At 41.5% G+C, this 21596-nt stretch overlaps 1 protein-coding gene across 4 annotated transcripts in view; it reads right to left on the bottom strand.

Moving 5' to 3' along the window:
* Ppp2r5e (protein phosphatase 2 regulatory subunit B'epsilon) overlaps positions 1-21596 on the bottom strand; it is a 139807-nt gene that overhangs the window by 59791 nt on the left and 58420 nt on the right. For 3 of the 4 annotated variants that reach the window (XM_052185655.1, XM_052185653.1, XM_052185656.1), the window contains one exon: positions 3802-3998. In XM_052185655.1, the coding sequence (XP_052041615.1) occupies positions 3802-3998 (197 nt within the window). Of the gene's footprint in view, positions 1-3801; positions 3999-6923; positions 6945-21596 lie in introns of those variants that run through there. The other variant, XM_052185657.1, reaches the window with a different exon arrangement.

Genomic DNA, 21596 nt, shown 5'->3' with positions numbered 1-21596 from the left:
CTAACTCTCCAAGTACAGGTCCCAACAAATTAACTAAGCTTTTGGTATTAAGGCTGACACTATACCATGTCATTCTGATTTATTACTCATCCCTGTTTTCAAAACTACCTAGCATAATTCATTAGCATTTCATTAAAAACACTACCACTTCTTCCTCATTCTAGTGAAGTAGTTTAATTTCACAATAAAAATAAAGAGGAGCAGGTAGGGAGAGTGATTATTCACCAGACAGGATCATCCTTGAGCTACAGAATTTGAAAGAAGCTGAGGCAATGAAACAGAATACATCTAGCTGATAGAGAATGGAAAACCTACAAACCTGGACCATGCAAATTCAAGCATCTAATAGCAACACATAACAATGCTATTCACTCAACATCTGCCATGTGTTAGAGACTATTCTAGGAGAATTACATATATTATTGCTATCTTCACAACCCTCCTCCCCACCCCCAAGAGAATTATGACACAGGGAGATAAGCAGGACCAGAAGGTCTGTTGTGCACATTACGGACCTTAGAGGTGGCAAAATAGGGTGGCCTGGGGGTTGGGGGAGTACCAAGGTAGCCTTTGGTTCTAAGTATTCTTATAAAGCAGTAAGCACAGTTAGCCTATACACACATGCTGAAGTATTCAGAACACCAATGTACACACAGAACAGCCATTTATTTAGGATGGGCTCTCAACATCATATAGATACCCAAAGATAAGTAATTCTCAGTGATAAAGCAAGTGAGTATGGCCAAAAGTGGCCACTGAGCCCAGGAGGGTTCACTTTGTATTCTAACATAAATTCTATAAATAGTCCAGATTACATAAGTACCATAGCAAATGAGTAGCTAACAAATTTTATAAATTACATTTAAAAATAAATATACATCTGAGAATTCTACATAAAGCTGACTTTCAAGTAAGGATGCTACAGATTCAAAGCTGCCTAGAGCAGGGCTCAAGGCTATCTTAAAACAAACAAACACAGATGGCTGAAAGGCAACGGGAAAGGCAGGCCACAAACCGATGGAACTCTTAGGAAACTGAAGCTGGTTTAGGATAAGCTGATTCACAAAAATGGAAGAATTTTTTGCATTATGCTAAATACTAGGTTTAACAACTCAATATAATTGAATGATAGACTACCTTCATCATAATTTCACAGCCTGAAATCAGTTAGGCTCTGCTAAGAGGCATTCCAGAGTCTACTAAGATATGCAGGACAATTCCTCTCTAAGATACTCAGTTTTTAATTGGAAAAATTAGATGCCTGTGTGGAAGAATAAAAGCAGCATATTCCATACGAGTGGACTCCAAGAAGCAGAGGAACTAAAGGAGAAAGCCCTGGGTTTGTCAGAAACAGTGGCCCTGTAAGCCAGCCCACTGGGGAAAATGAGAATAAGAATTAGGGGCCAGACCCTACATAAAGGGGTGAAATGGGGAGGGAGGAAAGGAGGGAGGGAAGGAGGGAGAGAGGGAGGGAAGCAGAGAGGAAGGGAGGGAAAATACTGACAAAGATATGAGGCAATGGAATGCTCATTTCAGCCATAGTACAGCCATTCTGGACATTAAGTTTATCAGTGACTTACAAAATACTTAAGGCAGGACCCATGAATTACACCCCTCACTATCTATCCAAAGTAGTTGAAACTGTATGCCTCACACAAACATTCCAGAGGTGCTTTAGTTATAACAGCCAAAGTGTGGGTGAAACCGACTTGGCAGGTAAAGAAGAGGCCGAGGCACACTCCCACAATGGAATATTGCTGAGCACTAATAATTCTGAACTGGCTGAGTATGACGGTTCGCGTCTGTAAACCCAGCACTAGGGACACTGATGCAGGAATGCTGAGCGCTGAAGAGGAGCCTGGGCCATATAACAATTTCTAGGCTCACCTGTGCTACTATGTTAAATCCCATCTCAAATATCAAAACAAGAATGAAAAGACATTAAGGAAGCCAATGTGAAGACGGTAGCTACCGTGTCTTAGAAAATCACTATGAAGTCAGTCAGGGATAAGGTCTTAAGAGAGAAGGGCAGCATGAAGCTCCTCCGTGTGGTGCTATATGATCCATTTTGTCTTTGGGCTTTTATCCAAATCCAAAGAACACATAGCATCAAACATCAACCCTGAAGTAAACAACAGATTCTGGGTGATTATAGTGTTCCAGTGTAGTTGGTCAATTCTGAAAATGTACCATTTGGAATGTGATAGCAGAGGCCACATAGGACTGGGAATCGAGGCAAATGGGAAATCTCTGTACTTTCCTCTCAATTTTGATGTGAAAAGTAAAAGCCCAAAATTAAAAAAAAAAAAAAAAAAATCACTCAACATACAAATGTTCTTATAAAAGGATAAACTAATGGGTTTACAAGGCCATTTTAGGATGCTGATTAAACACAATACATTTATCCAATAAAATACTGAAAAACTGCTAAAGGATGGAATATATAAAAGTGTGGGCAGACACCATTAGTGTGTTTACAAAAATAATACAAATATATCAGTATATTCTGACAGAAGGTCATAGAAGAAAGCTATGAACTGGGTATCTCTGAACACACAGGTAAGCTAACACCCAGAGAACACGTTCTGCAGAGCACAGGTGGGCGAGAAAAGATGCTAAGTTTGCCTGGGAGATTTAGAAAGGCCCTACAATCAGAAGCAGGATTGTCCCACAGTGTAACTGCTAATACCTGGGACTAGATCAACTTTTCTTGTGTAGCTTTCTTGCCCTCTTTTAAAATGCTTAGCATTATCCCGACAGCCTCTCCCAGGTAGATGTTGGACAGATTCTCCTCCCATAGTCAAGACTACCATTGCCAAATGTCCCGTGAGGCATAAGTGTTCTTTGTTGAAAACCACTACTCAGAAGGAACAATGGCAACTGTTAACTTACAAAATACTTGATAATACATTCCTGCAAAATAAAACAAATCCAATACACATATATGCTTTCATTCCCCTTCAGATGTACATATGGATGCCACACTCCAATCACTTAACTTACAAGCCCATCTCTCAAGTCCTTGCAGATGGCGAGCAGGCATCCCTTGTGCCTGTCCCTCCAAGGGGCTCCCAACGGTGCTCAGCCTCTGAATCCTCTGTAGTTGCACTGCCTCCTCCATTCCTCCCGATTCCTCCCCTAAACAAGGCCTCTCAGTCTATGCTCTCCTGGGATGCTAAGGAAGGCAACCACACCACAGGAACCTAAGGCTCAGATTTCGGCTCAGTTGTTAAAAAGCTAATGTAATTATTGAAACAGTACTAGCATAATTGCTTGCATTATACAAATAATGTTTCTTCCTGCAATTCCTAAGGACCACACACAGTGTTGTTGTTCTAACACCATAAAAGGCATTACTCCTGATTTCAAGGAAATTACAAAGAGAAAGATTCATTATAGAATCAAGAGAGGCCTTAACTAGATTCTCTATGTCATAGTTTTATTAAGTATGCCATTCTAATAGGCCACGATGTAGAGGTAGTGCGAGTTAAGATACTCAGCAGGCTTGAATCGTTTCAATCAGATCTAAAACCGGTTGATTCTCGTGTCTTTGCAGAGATCCACGGCACCCCGGCCCTCAGCCTCTCGCTCTGAGGCCACTGCTTCATTCAACGCTGCAGTCGGTCGGTCGGCCGGTCCAGCTTTCATCGGCATGAATCGTGCTCTTCAGATCCTAGTGCTGCGCTGACTGCTGGCATCTAGCTCTCAGGAGGAGACCTCGGTGACCTCACTGCAATCAATACACCCATGAGTGGCTATGGAAGATGCTTAAAAGTGTCAGCGGCGAAAAAGGAAACTCACCATTCTAACTACTTCAGGGTAAGTCTGCTCTGTCAGACAGCCTCTGCTTATTGTAATGTAGTCCACCAGTTCATTAAGAGTGGAGCGCTTGTATTCTTTCATTTTAAGATCAGATAGCGTGTCCATGAAGTCAAAAATGACACAGCACTGCTGAAGTTTCTTTAGGAACAGTTCAGGCTGCTCTGAGGTTGGAACGTCTAAGAAAAAAAGAGGAAATGGTGTGAGTCTGTCATCAATTTCTAGGCAACAGGAATTCTCTGTGAAAATTACTTCAAAAGCAAACTCAAAAGAACAAGAAAACAGTGTTCTTGTTACCATCACACATAGGTAGGAGACACGGTAAGCACCACATCATAGACCTCATGTCTAAAAGCACAACACAAGTGACTTCATTTGCTGAAGACTGACTAAATCCCTTAAGAGACACCTGCAAGTTAAAGCAACATTTAACCCACAACACCCCAGTGTGTCCTTAATATCCAAAAAACACCGAGAAAGGCCGAACTTGCCTTACAAAGTGAAGCCACATGTTTTCAGTTAGTAAATTCATTTACTAAAAGATTTCAAAACAGAAATGTCAGTCTTTTTATTTCATGTTGACCTCCTTGTTGTTTAAAGCATAGCTGCTTGTGGGTTTTGTTTTTTACTTGTTCTGGTTTTGGTTTATTTTGGTTTGGGCCCATAACATTGCTTAGTCAAAGAAACTAGGAAAGCCAACCAAATGAAATGTCAACCACTTCAGCAACGCTGGGAAGACAGCTCAGCTGGGAAAGTGCTTCCACACAACCATGAGGACCCAGGTTAATACCCTCCAGAGAAAAGCCAGGCATGATAGTGCTTGACTGTAACACAGGGCTGGTGAGGCAAAAAGGCAGGATTCCTAAGGCCTGTCAGCCAGTCAGCCAGCCATTCTACTTTGCTGCTAGGCCCTGGTCCCCGTGAGAGATTCTGTCTCAAATAACAATCTAAAGTAGACCTCTGGCTGGCACATGCATGCACTCACGCACACATACACACACACACACACACACACACACACACACACACACGCATGCACGCACGCACGCACGCACGCACATGTGCACAAAAATCACAAATGAAAAGTGGAACTTGGATCTACATCTTTTAACCCATGTTCTTCTTTAGCAGTGAGAAAGCCTCCTACATCTTTATTAACATGTTCTCAGAGGGCCAGCAATTGGCTCATCAGGAAAGGCATTTTCCACAAGCCTGGCCACCTCGGAGACCACATGGCTCTCTGTAATTTGTCTTCTGACCTCTACATGTGTGCTATGAAATGCATGCACAAAAAATTAATAAACATTCTCAGAATAGGCATCTGATCTCTTTTCAAAGAGCAGATTAGGCCGAGTACAGCTCAGCAGGCGGAGCACTTGCCTAAGGCTCACTGGGTCCTTGCTCCTAATCCCCAACAGGACATAAAACAGTGAGTGGTGGCCTGGCTCATAATCCCTGCACTTAGGAAGTGTGAGCAGAAGAGACCAAGACTTCAAGAGCATCCTCAAGTTTGAAGCCAGCACAGGCTACATGAGACTCTTTAGAGGGGGTGCTGGGGTGGTGGCAGAGAGTGAAGCAGCTAAAGATGCTTACTAGCAAGCCTGACCATCTGAGTCCAACCTCTAGGATCCACATGGTGGGAAGAGAGAATTGACTCCAGGAAATGATCCTCTGCCATCCACGGGTGTTATATGGAATGCATGCACATGCACATGCACTCAATAGTTTTGGTTTTGCTAATGAAAAAATTTGTCAGCAGTGCAGAGAGTGTTTGTGAGGTGGTCAACTACAAACAGAATACCTATAACAACCTCCTTCCCCAAGAACCAGGGATCATTCAGGAAGAGTGGAGGGCACAAAGATTCTAAAAGGCAGGCATAAGAGAAGACCAGAGCAAAACTGTCTTCTGGACATGACAGGACCATATACTCATAAACTCAGAGCAGCTGTGGATGTGTGCAAAACAAAAAACCCTATATCACCGCTCCCCCTCCACCCCCAACCCCCCAAAAAGGCAAATGGCTCAGACATTTTGTTTCTAAAAGTGAACCAGAAATTTTGGGTTGAAATTCTCCAGCTAAGCACTGCCCTGTCTGCCTTGGGTATCTGAGTGATGACAGGGATAGACTTCCAGCCCTCTCCACCCGACTCAGGCCCTGACACAAGCCCCACCCTAAACTGCCTGCAGCACTTTCGAGAGCAGACCCTGCACCTTACCTGGACAGTGCAGTGTAGCTGGCGGCAAAGCATGGGGAAGTCAGCCAAGGGCAGAAGAGAGCTGACCCCTGCCTGCCCCTTGCCATCTGTAGCACTGGGCGAACTCGCTGGAACAGTGCTGCTGGAGAGCTGGCCCTGGTGATGCAGGCACACCAGGTGATGAAGCTGGTGGGCTGCCCACCTCAGCTACCTCCAAGGCCCAAATCAAGGGCTTTGGATTGGCCCACTCCAATTTCCACCTCATCCACAATGAGCAAATAAAAGGACCAACCCTGAAGGTCCAAAGCTGCAGGATACCCATGATACAGGGCAACCACGGGAGTGTCCTTGAGGACCCAGTTATAGATAGTGTAGCAGAAGCCAGAGGCCTTGAGACAAACCAATGATTCACTGCAATGAACATTTGCAGGTAAAGATGTGTGGACAAAAGGGTATACTGTGAGACATACAACAACTTTCATGACAAGATCTTATTTCTATCGTATGGGGGGGGGCATTGCAAGGGCAGAGGGTTGATATGAAGGAACAGAGAGATGAGTGGGATTAGGATGCATGATATGAAGTTCACAAAGAATCGACAAAAAGTATTAAAAGTATCTCCAGCTAGGAAGAACTAAGATCTCTAGTTGGCTAGTCTACATCCCACCGCCACCGTTTCCTTCTATTATTCTACCCTCCCCACCCACCCCTACACAGAAATTATCATCGGTGTGGTGGTTTGAATGAGGATGGCCCCAGAAGAACTTAATCGATTTGAATGTTTAGTCCCACATGGTAGAAGTGTTTGGGAAGAGTTGGAGGATGGATGTCACTAGAGGTAGGCTTTGAGGTTCCCTGCCACCCTCTGAGACTGTAAGCCCCTATAAACACTTTCCTCTATAAGCTACCTTAGTCATTGTGTTGTCAAGCATGTGATAAATAACGACACACTTAGGGTAGGCTCAACTGTCGTCATCCAAGTGAAGGACGCATTAATACTGAGAATACATTTACAGGTAAGCAGATGGCATTCTCTTCTATTCTTCTATTAAAAAAAAAAGAAAGAAAAGAACTGATTATTGAGATTTCAGATTGAGTTATGCAGCTAGGAACAGCACTTGGGTCTCTAGCCATTCCCACAAGGCCTCTGCTACTCAAGGACTCCACACCAGTCACCAGTTCACCCCACACTGTAGACCTGAATGGGAGTTTTGATGCTGGAAAGGGAACAGGGAAAAGGCATACTCACGTAACATTAGTTAACGGTTAAAATCTTCTGGATGTTTTAATTCATCCACATTTTGCTACCACAGATTTAACAAAGCCCCCAAACAAAAGCTACCCACATTGAGATGCTCACAAGTACAAATGACGCCTACAACATCAGGGAAAGACAGCTTTTTAAAGAGCAAACCATCATTCAAGCAAACACAATGTCGGTGGTCACTCAATAGATTTACATATTTAACAATTCAAACATTCAGGCAGTTGGCATTTAGAAGCTTTTTAATGGTAAGCAGTTGGAATCTATTCTTTATTCATGCAAATGGAGCCATCACAGACAAATCTGAAGCAGACTATCCACCTACTGCATGAGACAAATACTTATACTTATTGGATGTACTGGGTACACTCTTTGTGCTCTAGTCTAAGTACTTAGACACACTAATTCTCATTTAATCTCTACAACAATATACATAAATAGGTGCTATTTTCAACTTAATAGATGAGTAAATCAAGACAAAAATATCCGGTCTCTTGCCCAGAATCATACAGCTAATAAACAGTGGAGACACAATTCAAACCCAGGATGTCTGGCTCCAGAGCGTGGACTCAAGTCTACAGTATGCAGCATTCACACACACAGAAAAGCCAGAGTAAGATGCAGCAGCAGGAGAAAGCAGAGAGAACCACAAATGCACTCCCAACACGCCCCCATTCATGAACTAGCACACAGAGCCAGCCCCTCCCTGAGCTGCCACTAGAGCTTCCCAGGCATAGCAAAGCTTTGCTTTCTATTCTTTATCCTTTATCACAGATTAAATTCTTCCAAGAGGGCCTCCCTTCAATTAAAGAACTTAAGCAGTCAGGACAAACCACAGGATGCGGGGGTGTCCTTTAAACAATTTGTATAGTAACAGACTGAAAAAAAGATTTTCCCATCACAACTGAAGGTTGAGCTATAAAATCAGTTCAAGATCAAGGACTGCTTCTAACTACAGGAAGGCTAAGGAAGGCTAAGGAGGGCTAGCATGAACCCAAGCATTCACAACAGCCTGGGAAACGTGCACTAAGTCAGTCTGTCTCCCTTTCTCTTACTCCCTCCCATCCCGCCTTTCTGGGCCAGGTCGGAGCAGGAATGGTCCAAGTGAGGGGCTCTTCCTGTATGGACTGACACTGAACAGCACTTCCACTTCCGAGCAATGCTGCCCCAGTCTCCACGCCCTCATCTTCCTAGTCCTGGTGGGCTGTAAAAACATAGGACTGAGCAAGGACCAGAGGGATGCTGGGTAGTCCAGACCAGAGGGATGCTGGGTAGTCCAGAAGGTTTCAGCCAAGTAGGACAAGTTTAATATTTATGGGACCACTCCTAAAAGCAAATATATTCTTTCAAGAAACACTTATTTGAAAGGGAGGAGAAGGACTGGAGAGATGGCTAAGTGGTTAGGAGCAGTGGCTCCCAGCACCCACATGGCAACTCACAACTATCTGTAACTCTAGTTCTGAGGGATCTGACACCCTCACACAGACATACATGCAGGCAAAACATCAATATACATGAAATAAAATAAATAAATTTTAAAAAAAGAAAAAGAAAAAAAAGAGGGAAGAAGGACTAGGTACCCTGCCCTCCTGCACATGAGAAGGAAATCTCATAAATTACAAGACAGCAGTCAGTACATTCTGACCACAATATATAAGTAACAGTTGCCACTACTTCCCAAAACCAAATCACCTAAACATCTAAACACTTCTGAAGTAGCTTAAAACTGGATGAAAATGTTAGACATTTAGAAATAAATGTAAATCATTAAAATATAAGGTCATCAAATAACTCCCAAGCAGGCAATCAAGAGATCTATCCAATGGTACTGTTTGACCTACAAAATCCATCCATCCTGCCCACAGAAGGCCCACGGAAGCATAACCAGGAATAACAAGAAATTAATGCATAGTTGTGTAAATAGCATGAAGGCCATTAGCACAATGACTCTCCTTACCAATGCCACTGCTTAAATGGGAGAGTAAACTGATCCAGTTAACATAGTGTGGTGATCACCAAATCAGGTTGCATCAATCTGGGAGGCTGTTAGAGTTAAATGCATCCTACTGAAGAAGGAAATGCAGTGAGCAGCTACACTTGCACACCTTTGCTCATCCTGGATGTTCCTACTCTTAGTCCCCCAAACCTTCTAAGAATTGAATCACCTAAGTAAAGTTGGCCTACCTCCTGAGAGCTGGTCCCAGTGTGGTTATTCACTGTACATACTCACAGGGTCTCCACTCAACCTCTGTTCCCACTGCCTTTGTGGACTAAATCGGCTGATGATCCCCAAGAGCCTAGCTATTTGACCCTGGGTCTGTCCAAATCATTTTCAGCAATGCTACGTGTGAACCCAGACCCAATCAGCACTCTCTTTGTGTAGCAAGTATTTCAGAAAACCTAGAAAGAATTATGTATGCTTCCCTTAGGAATGCTTTTGACCTAGTAAATCACAAACAGCTAACAATATTTCATCAGAACAAGAAGACAGCCAGGCTATGGTGGCACCTGCCTTTAATCTAGCCCTCATGAGTTCAAGGCCAGCCTGGTCTACAGAGTGAGTTTCAGAACAGTCAAAGTTACATGGGGAAATCTGTCTCAAAGCACACAAAGCAAAACCTAAGAAGACAACTGTAAGTTTTAAAATGAATCAAATAATAAAATTAGACTTCAGCGTTAGGAACTAGAGCAAAATGTAACATGATCCAGAATGCTTCAAGGTACAAAGTAACAAAGACTAATCCAAATCCAGATTGTTAACTAAAGTATTGAATTCTTCACCTCTAATATATTTGTGTATTCAAATTGCTGTTTTAATGGGGATGGTGAGAGGCACCACATCATTTCTACTGCTAGGCATTTTTATTCTATAAAAACTTTTTATATTTCAGATGATTTCATTATGTGGCCAAGGCTGAAACCAGTTTTTAAAGCAAGAACTTTAAAATCCCTGTTCCAATCCTCCACTTCTGAAATCCTTCTCTTTCTGCTTGCTAATAGCTAGCAGGGAAAACTTTCAGTCTCCTAAGCTGAGGAAAGACCCTGAGAAACATCCACAACAGTGAAAGCATTTCTTCTTGGTCATAAAAGCCGAATGTAGAGGTAAATGCTTTCAGAACTCTTGCCAATCTAGTGAGAAGCCTGCAAACACTGTTGATTACTAGTGCCCACTTTCCTATATAGCTTCAAAGCATAGCTCATAGAACAGCTAGCACAAATATAACACTATCAAAACCCTGAGCACAGGTTATCAATCAGCCACAAGAACTGAAATGCCCAGACACAAGGAAGGACCAGCACAGTAATAAAGAACGCCTACTTTTGCAAGCATGTACTGAGATTCTAACACACATTCCCCTCTTAACTCTCAGAATGTCCAGTACCACTATTTCAGTTGAAAAAATTCATGTCCAGAACAGTCAAGTCATTTGTCCAACATCCCATGCTAATAGGACCTTAGTTCCTGACTGCCTGCCCCCCAAAACAGTCTTATCACAGGGCCCACAAAGAAAAACATGGTGGTGGTGATGATGATGGCAAAGATGCCGATGATGACTGTGATAAATAACAGTAACTAAAAACAGATTTGTCCACTGTCATGATTAGTAAATTCTTTAAGTAGAGTAATCTAAAAAAAACTACCAGTCTATTTTAAAACTGAAAAGCATACAACTGGTCTTAAACAAATGAATAATAGAGGTAGCTACACTTTGTCTTTAAGTAATAGCTTATTTATTCCTCCCAGTTTAGATAATCACCATGTGTTTAGCATTATTTTTTCGTGGATCTCTTCAGTTTCCTTTCCCAAAGCCAACACACACACATGTGGTCTAATTTATAAACCAAGCCCAAAGGTCACTACTGTGAGCATATACTACAGAGGCTTGAGCAACAAAATTCTCATTTGAGGCTTTCATGTTGTTCTAACACTATACTTGCAACAGAATAAACAAAGAAATAGATACAGCTCTAAGTCTGTGGCCACACATGCTGTCACACATGCAAACACAAACAAATAGGCACATACACTTCTGACAAGTATTTTTGTTTCCAACACTTTATGAGCTTTACCTTCTAACATCAAGGTAATCACCAAAGCTTAAAATGAAATACTGTTAACTTCTTCAACCCCTAATTATAGGTATAAATTACCAGTTCACCACAGGACAGAAGCCACCAAAGCCTCTGACTTACAAGGTTAGTGCTTCTATTATTAATTCATTTCCTGAGGACTTTTCCAAGGATGAACACACCAGCAGCACAGGAGATTGAGGGAATTTTGCATTTGCTGTGCAAACATGAAAACTTGAATTGGGATTCCCAAAATCCACATGAAAGCTGGCCAGGTATGACAGTCACTGGTAATCCCAGTGCACAGAAGACAGAGACTGGGGGGTCCCAGGCATGACAGTCACTGGTAATCCCAGTGCACAGAAGACAGAGACTGGGGATCCCTGGCATGACAGTCACTGGTAATCCCAGTGCACAGAAGACAGAGACTGGGGATCCCAGGCATGACAGTCACTGGTAATCCCAGTGCACAGAAGACAGAGATTGGGGATCCCAGGCATGACAGTCACTGGTAATCCCAGTGCACAGAAGACAGAGACTGGGGATCCCTGGCATGACAGTCACTGGCAATCCCAGTGCACAGAAGACAAAGATGGGGGTCCCAGGTATGACAGTCACTGGCAATCCCAGTGCACAGAAAACAGAGATTGGGGGTCCCTGGGGCAAGATGGCTAGCCAGATTTGAGTATGCATACTAAATTTTATTTCCAGGTATAAATCATTTTAAATGAAAATCTTATGCCTCTTTAAAAAAAGATATGAATAGAAGAAACAAAATCAATATATTTAATACAAAAACACTATTTTAATGTGCAGTCTTGAAGTATAAATTTTAAAACTATGTTAATTTTTAATGATACAACATTTATGAATAGAAAAAGTAGAGACCAGCTTACATGAAAAAAATGTGTGTGTGTGTGTGTGTGTGTGTGACTTTGAACCATCTCTTCCTATTAACATCCACTAAAATACTGCCTCATTTTCTAAAACTGCATTCAAAAAATTGAAAACTAGATGTTTTTTAAGATCAATCAGTGGGGATGCTGGAGAGATATCTCAGTAGTTATGAACACTTCCTGCTCTTCCAAAGCTTGATTCCCAGCACCCACATGGTAGCTTATACTTATCCGTAACTGCACTTCTGTGGGACCTGATGCTTTCTTCTAAACTCCTCAGACACCAAGTATGCACCCGGTGCAAAACAGCATGCACCAAAAATAAGAATTTTTTAAAATTATAAAAAGGCTAAGCTGTGAGCTAAGGAAATGGCTGGCTCTGTAAGAGTGCTTGCTACACAGTGTGAAGACATCTCCAGAGACCACGGAACATGCTGGGCCTGCCTGCACAAGACCTGCATAAGGGATGTGAGCTTTGTACTCCTCTATTCACTCACTCACTTACCAGATAGTCACTGAACACCCACTGAGAGACAGCACAAAGGCACATGTGAACTGACCTGAGTCTAGCATAATGGTGCACGGCTTTATTCCAAGCACCCGGAGTCAGGTACATCTCTGCAAACTCAAGGCCACCTGGGCTATTCAAAGATTTGCAGAAATCCTAACCTGTATGTTCCAGGAGATTGGGGGGAGAGCGATTAAAAATACTAAATAAGTCTATTATATGTTTATGCTCCAGGGAAAATAATGTACAGGGCAAAGCAGGCTACATATGCTAGAGCTGAAAGGTACAGTTTTGAGCATAACATTCATCTGAAAGAATAAATTTAAGAAAATATTCAAAAGAGGTATAGGAGGAGGCCAGCAAAGACGTCTTCAAGAAAACATCCCTCTCAGAGGAACAGTCAATGCAAGGGTCCCCTAGCAGGAAGGAGTGCGGGAGAGTCAGGGAAACCAAGCCCGTGAATGTGGGTGGACCTGCAGTGGGAAGGGGGGCGATGATGGACAGACAGCTGCACAGCACATTGGGCCTCACTGTTTACCGAGGAACCCTGGGCTTAGCTTCCCTACCTGTAAGATAGGAGAAAACCCAGTTTACAGGGTTGAATGCATATTAAATAAAAGGTCATCTGTAAAAGTAGAAATGCTTTTTGAGCAGCGGTGGCAGAGGCAGAGGAGGAGGAAGAGGAGGAGGAGGAGGACGATGAAGAGGAAGAAGGAAGGAAGGAAGGAAGGAAGGAAGGAAGGAAGGAAGGAAGGAAGGAAGGAAGGGAGGGAGGGAGGAAGGAAGGGAGGGAGGGAGGGAGGGAGGGAGGGAGGGAGGGAGGGGCAGAAGGTAAGTTATCAAGTAGCCACTGGATACAAGAAAGCAAATTTTCTACTTTATACCTTTTATGATGACTTTACAGAATTTCTTATATTTTAATATAACTTCAAATTTATTTTAAAAGTACTTTTCAAATAAACTCTCAAGTATTTCTAGAAACATTAAAATTTTGTTAGCATCAGATTCCAGTAATATCAAACAACAAACGCTATCTATTTGAGCACATGCACAATCATAACCTGTCTTCTCTTCTGTAGCTGGCTTTAAGACAAGTAGCAGATCATAAGCAATTATAATAAAAGGGAATAAGCACAAGACATGTCTTGGGTGTGTGCGACTGAATCCTGATCTTTCACCCCAAAGTATTAACAACAAAAATTTCTAAGATTACTTTAACGAATGTCACAAGTGTAAAGTAGAAGAGGGAAAAATGACGAGAATTAAAGTTTTGCAGGAAGTACTTATTCAGTTACATTGCACAACTCACACAAAATAATTTCCCAATGAAGTAACACATTATTTTCAACCATTTCCATTGATTGAGGATCTTTTCTTGGGAGATTATTTCTACAAGGGATAAAAATGGCCTAAGCATTCCCATTTGTTTTGAGGATTAACATCATTTAAAATCATCTCAGAATGAGATGAATCTGTAGCTATTTTAACAATATGAGGCTAGAAACAATGGGGAGGGAGACAATGGACAGACAGACGGACAGACAGATGGACAGACAGACAGAAATGTGGGTGGATGGATGGGAAGGCGGATGGGTGGATGGATGACAAGAAGATACCATGTTACCATCATTTGAGCTGTTAATCTATAACCAAATAGTCCAGACTACTCATAGACACCATAAACTTTTAAAAATCGATTTAGAATACCAAAAGAAAACAAGCATCAATCTAATGTTACAATGCCAGCTTAGAGATACTCATCAGCTGGGAGGCTTAAACATTAGACCTTAAGCTCTTGAAAGTGAACAGGAGGACTAAGGAGAGTGGAATGACCTTTAATCCCAAAAGTACCAAAGCTTACATTTATAATTAAAGTCATAAGCTGAGTAATGAAACCCAGTGACATGTAGTTCAGACACTAATTATGATGCTATCTATGCCTCACAGGATAGCTATTACTTAACATATATTAAATGCAACGTAAAGCCATATATTAGTTGACTAAATTTAAAATTACAACTTGAAATATGCTAAGAGAAGTAGTATCCACTTGATTTGGGGGGGGGGGGTTGTTTTTGGTTTTGTTTTCTGTTTTCGAGACAGGGTTTCACTGTATAGCCCTGGCTGTCCTGGAACTCACTCTGTAGACCAGGCTGGCCTCGAACTCAGAAATCCGCCTGTCTCTGCCTCCCAGAGTGCTGGGATTATAGGCATGTGTCACCACCACCCAGCTAGTAGTATCCACTTGAAATACCAGTATACATAAAAACAATATTATTTGAACATGATATAGAGAAATTAAATATATGTATTTCAATATGTGTGTAAACTATGTGATTATACAACTCCAAAATCGAAACACAGAGATCAGTAATAAAAAGAGAGTACCTGAGAAGCACTTTCAGAACAGAAAGGCATCTTAACATATGCAACAGTAAGATGAGAGTGGTATCCACTTCAGCTCAGACATGTGCAGCCAAGTCAGTTCTCTCCTACTGCTTCCTGCAGACAGACAGCACTGGAGTCTAGAGCTGCACATGTTGATGATGCATTCCTAAGACCCAGTTCTCCCAAAACTCAGTGTTCCTATGTTCAATGTTGGACCCTAGGTAGAACCTAGCTAGACAAGCCACTGGGTAGTCCAAACAGTTCCTCTTCTTTTTCCCTTTGGAATAACTATTGTTTACAACTGCATCTTCCACTGAGGAGCCAAATGAGGTATGAAAACATGAGTCAGTTTGATTAAACGAGTTAACTAAAGTGAAAATGGGCAACTAAGTTCATGATCTCAGAAGTCTGCCAGCAGCAATTCTGGAAAAGCATCATGGAACTGTTTATGATTTCATGCAAGTTAAGTTGACAACCTGAGGGAAACAAACTCATTCTGCATTCTTCCAAACGGTCTGAAATCAGAATACCAGGGCTCCAATCAGTATCACCATGCACCTGCTGATCACCTGTGAGTACTGTAGGGTGACAGTCAGGACTGCCTAGACCCCAAAGCTGGCTTGGCTTAGCTGAGCCTCTATCTCTATGCGCTCATAACATGACTAACAACTGCACCTATCCATAAGGCTATCTATAAACATGGCAGTGAACAAAGGGACATATGGAAGCCATCTAGAGCACATACAATGCTCAACAGACTTTAGCTTCTAAATTATTATTGATAAACAAAATTAATCTAAAAAAGAAATTCTGAATAACAGTTCATAGATTTCACAAAAGATGACACAACACACAACATATTTCATGTGGTACTCAAATGCAGAAAACTTTAACTGTGTGTTCTGAGTGTGGCTTAGTGGCAGAGGGCCTGTATACATGGACCCTCAGCAAGTGAACATGGCTAACCTGTTGGCACAGTTTTCCTTCCCTTTTGGTTGAATCTAGTTTTTCAAGCCACAGTGAAATAAAATAATGTTGAGCTTAATCATTACAATCCACTGAGCTTACTTCACAATGCAATAATAACTTGGCCTGAGAAAGGGCGACCGTGATGAGGCATGTGAGCTAACCCAGCAGTCAGGCATGCACAAGTCAGTCATGCAGCATCTTCTGAGCCACTCCTTGCCCCACCATGCAGTTAAAGCACTCAGGCTACAAGCTGCATGTACACAGATGACAATGTCCCTTGAAAGTGGGTCCTAAGTACAGCAAGCTCAGGAAGACTGGTCTCAGTGACACTTTTACATTTTAAAACCTCTCCTAGCTTAAATCTGTGCAGCAGGCAGCAAGCTCACTAGGAAATGAAAAGCACATTAAAATGTGTGCTTCAAACTTGTGATGAAACCAGATGTCTTGTGCACAGAGGGCTCATGGATCCAGAGGGGTCAGAACAGCCTGTTTCAGAAACTGTTCATTACTGAAAATGGCATATCTTTAACACTACAAACAGTGTCAAAGGCATTTGCTACTGAATGAGACACCGAAAAAAGCAAGGGTCACTGAGGACAGGTCAGGTACAGGGGAGGGGGTAGATTCACATTCTAAATAGCCATTTCCTGGTTCAGAATAATTTCTGAAAGTCCGGAATGAGTCATTCTTTCCCAGTCGGTTCATGTGTATGTAATAATAGTAAAAACTTAGTAAGCATTTACTCTGCTGCAGGCACCAGTCTAAGCAGCTCAGATATATTAACTCCTTAGCTCACTCCACACTGCTGTGAGACATTTTGCATATAGGAAACAGGGTCACAAAGAAGTTCAATTACTTCTCTACCAACACACAGCAGAAAGGCACCCATACACAATATACTACCTCTGCCAAGAGTCATGTGAAGAATTCTAACCAGTTTTTAGTATAATTTTTTAAGTCTAAAATCTACAGCATCCAGTAGGGGTGGGAGAGCATCTGTGAGGGTTAATGTTTTTAAAGACTTCAATACAGAATGAAGCAGGCATGCAGCCATGTAGTTCCTCTCTGAACCACACAAAAGGACAAAATGCAAGGTTGACCAGAATCCCCCAGCTGGCTTGTTACTTCTTGATGTTTAAAAGACCTCAGTATGATGTGTTAAGTCTCTCTCAGAAGATAGCCCAAGTCCTCTCTGCCCGCTAGCATTCCCTCTGCACCGATGCTGGCTGGCTTTCAACAGCACCCACAGCCTCTGTTTCCATTTACTTACGTTTCAGAGAAGAGCAATGTCTTATTTCATGTTGTCCTGTCATGATAATCATATAAAATGAAAAAAAAATAAAAATAAAAAGCAAAAGAAAGCTGGAAGTCAGGAGATAATAGTACATGCCTTTAATCCAGCACTCAGGAAGCAGAGGCAAGTGGATTTCTGGGAGTTTGAGGCCAGCCTGGTCTACAAAGTTCCAGGACAATCAGGGCTACCCAGTAAAACCCTGTCTTGAAAAACCAAAAGAAAAAAGAAAAATAGAGAGGGAGGGAGGAGAAAAAGAAAAAGACCAATAAAAACTTCAATAATAAAAACAGAAAGTATAAGCTTTGAAAAGGAATAGCCAGAGTAGGGGCTAGAGAGTAAGGCTTGAGGTTAAGAGCCCTGGCTGTCTTGCAAAGGACCTGGTTCTGTTCCCCAGAACCTGCATGGTCACTCACAAATGTCTGTAACTCTAGTCCCAGCAGACCCAATACCCTCTCCTACCTACCTTGGGCACCAAGCACCCACATAGTATACAAGCATGGGCAAAATGCCCATACTCATAAAATTTTTAAAATGAAGTAACAATAAAAATAAATTTAAAAAATAATAACCAAGTTAAATAATGCCTATCAGAGATTTTATTTTAATCTGTTTTTTTTTTTTTTTTTTTTTTTTTTTTTTTTTTTTGGCTGATTCATTTTTGAAGGAAGGGAAAACATCACGTAAAGCAGCAGAGGTTGAGAAAGAGAGTGAATAAGAGAAAGGAGGGAACGGGGACTTAAGACACTGTCTTGGTTACTATTCTAACATGGTGGAGAGATAGCATGACCAAGTCAACTTAGAGAAGAAAGCATTTTACTGGGGGCTTGCTTACAGTTTCAGAGGGTGAGCTTATGACCACATAGCAGAGAACACAGCAGCAGAAAGCACAGCTCTGGAGCAGTAGCTGACAGATCACTTCTGATACACAAGTTGCAGTCAGAGAAAGGGAGTGAAGTGAGACTGGACCTGCGGTGGGTGGGCTTCTGAGACCTGAAAGCCCATCCCAGTGACACACTTCCTCCATCAAGACCACACCTCCTAATCCTTCCTAAACAGTCCTCCAACTGGGAACCAAACATTCAAAGATATGAGCCTATGGAGGCCGATCTTATTCAAACCACCACAGATACCTTATTTATGTATTTTAACTGCCAAGTAAATGCATATTTAAGGGAGGTCCTTTCAAATCAAGTATGCAAGAGAGCAGCAGTAAGGTTATATATAGGCCTTTTGTCAATAAAATACAGTAGCTTACTAGAAAAGGTCTTGATAAAATAAATGCATTGGGCCTCTGTCAATCTCAGCACTCAGGAAGCAAGAGGCAGGAAGATATCTATGTATTTGAGGCCAGTCTGAAAGTATTGAAACATTGAAAGATAACATAGTAAGATTAATACCAATACTACCCCATAGTCAAAGTGACTCCTTAGGTACAGTTAACATTCTTATCAACGCTCCTTTTGGTCAGCATACTTGACCTGATTTGGGCATTTGTGTGGAGTTAACCTGAGCCACTGGTAAATATTGCAAGCAAAAAAAGAACAGTGAAAGACAGCAATTGTAATCAATAGAAGAATTAATGTTCAACCCAGTTCCCAAAACTCCTTCTATGAAGCACTTTTTAACCTGTGTACTGTCTTGTATCATTTTTAAAATTCGATTTAGTAAGTTGCAACCATAGTTTTTAAAAATAAAACAGAACAGAAATGAATATATTCAACATATTAAGAGAAGGCTTGGCTTTATTTCACTTTCATATTGATTACATTTACACTTCTGTGTGTGTGAGTACGCATGCACATGCAAGTGTGCACATGGGTGCAGAAGGTAAAATCAATTCTTTACTAAAACTAAAAAAATAAGATCACAAATTTTCTAAGAAAGTTCTTTCCATTTTTGTGTGATTTGGCTTTTTGCAATAAAGATAAAATGCATTAATTAAATGATTTCTACAGGGGTATATCAAAAGTCACAACAATTGTCTACCAGACTATTCCTTACTTATTAGGAAAACTACTATCATGGTACCCACAAAGTAAAGCTTGGAAACACATCCAGAAAGTAAAGTAAGTATCACTTAAGTTTTATATTGGATAGTTCTGACAACATTCCTGAGATGGCGGTGTGAAGGCTCGGTGGCAAAGGGGCCTGCTGCCAAACCTAATGACCTTACTTCTGTCTCCAAGACATATGTGGTAGAAGGAAGACTCAATGCCAATAACTTATCATCTGACTTCCACATTCACACAATAGCATGCTAGCACACATATAATACACATATGCACACAAAATAAAAAATAATAATTTAAAATTTATCTTAGAGGTTGAAGATTTAACTCAGTAGTCGCATGCTTGCTCAGCAAGTGCAGAGCCTTGGGTTTGGTTCTCAGCTCTTAAAAGATAAAAAGAAATTTAAAAATTACCAGAAATAACAGAAGAAGAAAAAAGGTGGTCTGAACTACTTGGCCCTTGAGCTTTGGACTGTGGCAAAACAGTGTACAGAGTGGGAGGGCATGGTGGAAGGAGTCTATTCCATTCATAGCAACTGAGAACCAAAGAACACAGGAGATCCTAATATCCTCCCCCAGAGTACACAGCCAGTGACCTAACTCCCTGAAAGGAGACCCTTCCTCTTAAAGGCTCCATCCACTCCACAGAATGCCAACCAAACCCTCGACACACAGATATTAAATAACTACTATGAAAAACAAAGCAAATATATAAAGCCTTTGGAACAACTCCAGATCCAAATTAATAGCTACCCACACATATATTTAAACGACCAGGGTGCTTACTAGGTGTCATAGGACATGCCCTTAATCCCAGCACTCAGGAGTCAGAGTCAGAATTATTTGAGTTCCAGGCCAGCCAAGACTACACAGTTGACACTATTTGCCAAAAGTTAAAATAATAATAATAAATAAGTAAGTTAAGTAGTATTAGGGGTTGAAGCCAGGGTCCTGCACCCTTGAGGCAAACATGCCACTTATATAAGTTTCATAGGAACTGTATTTTCAAAACAAGTTAGTAAGAGTAGTTACATCAACTCACACTTTTATAAAGCTCCTTAATGTTCATTTAGAAAGTACAAGTATCCGAAATCTCAAGCCCACCCTGGCTTAATTTTTTGCTGTATTGAATAACTTCTAGAAAACTCCACAGTTTGCTCATAAGAAAATAAAGGCATGTATTATCAATACTGTTATGCAAAATGCAACTTCACAGACTGCTGAATCATATCAGGGACCTCCAGGAGGCCTGACACACACTGGCCACCTTATACCATTGGGGAGTTATCCCAGCGCCGTGGGCTGTACTGTGTCCTATCAGAGCTGTGCCCTGGCCTTCCTGAGCATATTTTGACAGTACCTGGTCTGGATCTCAAGTATACACTGAGAATGCACAAGATCTGCCTTCACTTCTAATTTGCCTCTACAACAGAGTAAATCCCTTCACTTCTCTAGGTCCTAATTATCTCACCGAAGGGGGGAAAAAAGCATCTGTCTCCTGTCCATCACTCCTTGGTTTCATACTATAGAAATGGCACAGACTTGCACGCAGGGCTCTTTGGAAGATTACCTTCTCTTTAAGGGAAGCTCCTGAGTACTGCACAGGTGGCAGCTCCACATGTCTACCCCCAACACGGTCATCTGCTCACACAGCACTTTGCTAAATGAACCGACTGGTTTGTTGGCCCGCCCTTACAACACAGAGACTGAGCACAACATTGACTTCCAAGGCTGGGACAATAAAACCAAGAAGTGGCTGTCTACTTAACTCTGCAGGCAGCACCCAGCACAGTACTGTCAGCACATGTAAATCCCTCCTGACAAATCATACCCAGAAATGACAGCCCCAGAGAACAGAAAAGCCTAAAGTGGCTTCTCTGAGCCTGCACATTACATTCACACTAGTAAAAAGAAACAGGTGGAGAGGGAAAAAATGTGCATGTACTTCAATATTAAATTGAATATCCAGTATTAATTGAGTATCCAGTATTGAACCGTATGAAATTTCCAATTTTATAAGTCAAAAATCATCAGATTTTGGTACTTTCTTTTGTCTCGATTTAACATAATATTTATTCTGTAAAGAGTATTAATACTGCCAAAAGACAATGACCCGCAAACTGGAAGACACCAACAGCACTTTCTACAGGCAAATGTGCCTTGCGTTACTTAGTTGTATAAA

This window comes from Apodemus sylvaticus, chromosome 6 (assembly GCF_947179515.1).
Source record: "Apodemus sylvaticus chromosome 6, mApoSyl1.1, whole genome shotgun sequence".
NCBI lineage: Eukaryota > Metazoa > Chordata > Mammalia > Rodentia > Muridae > Apodemus > Apodemus sylvaticus.
This window is presented reverse-complemented; position numbering and strand designations above follow the sequence as displayed.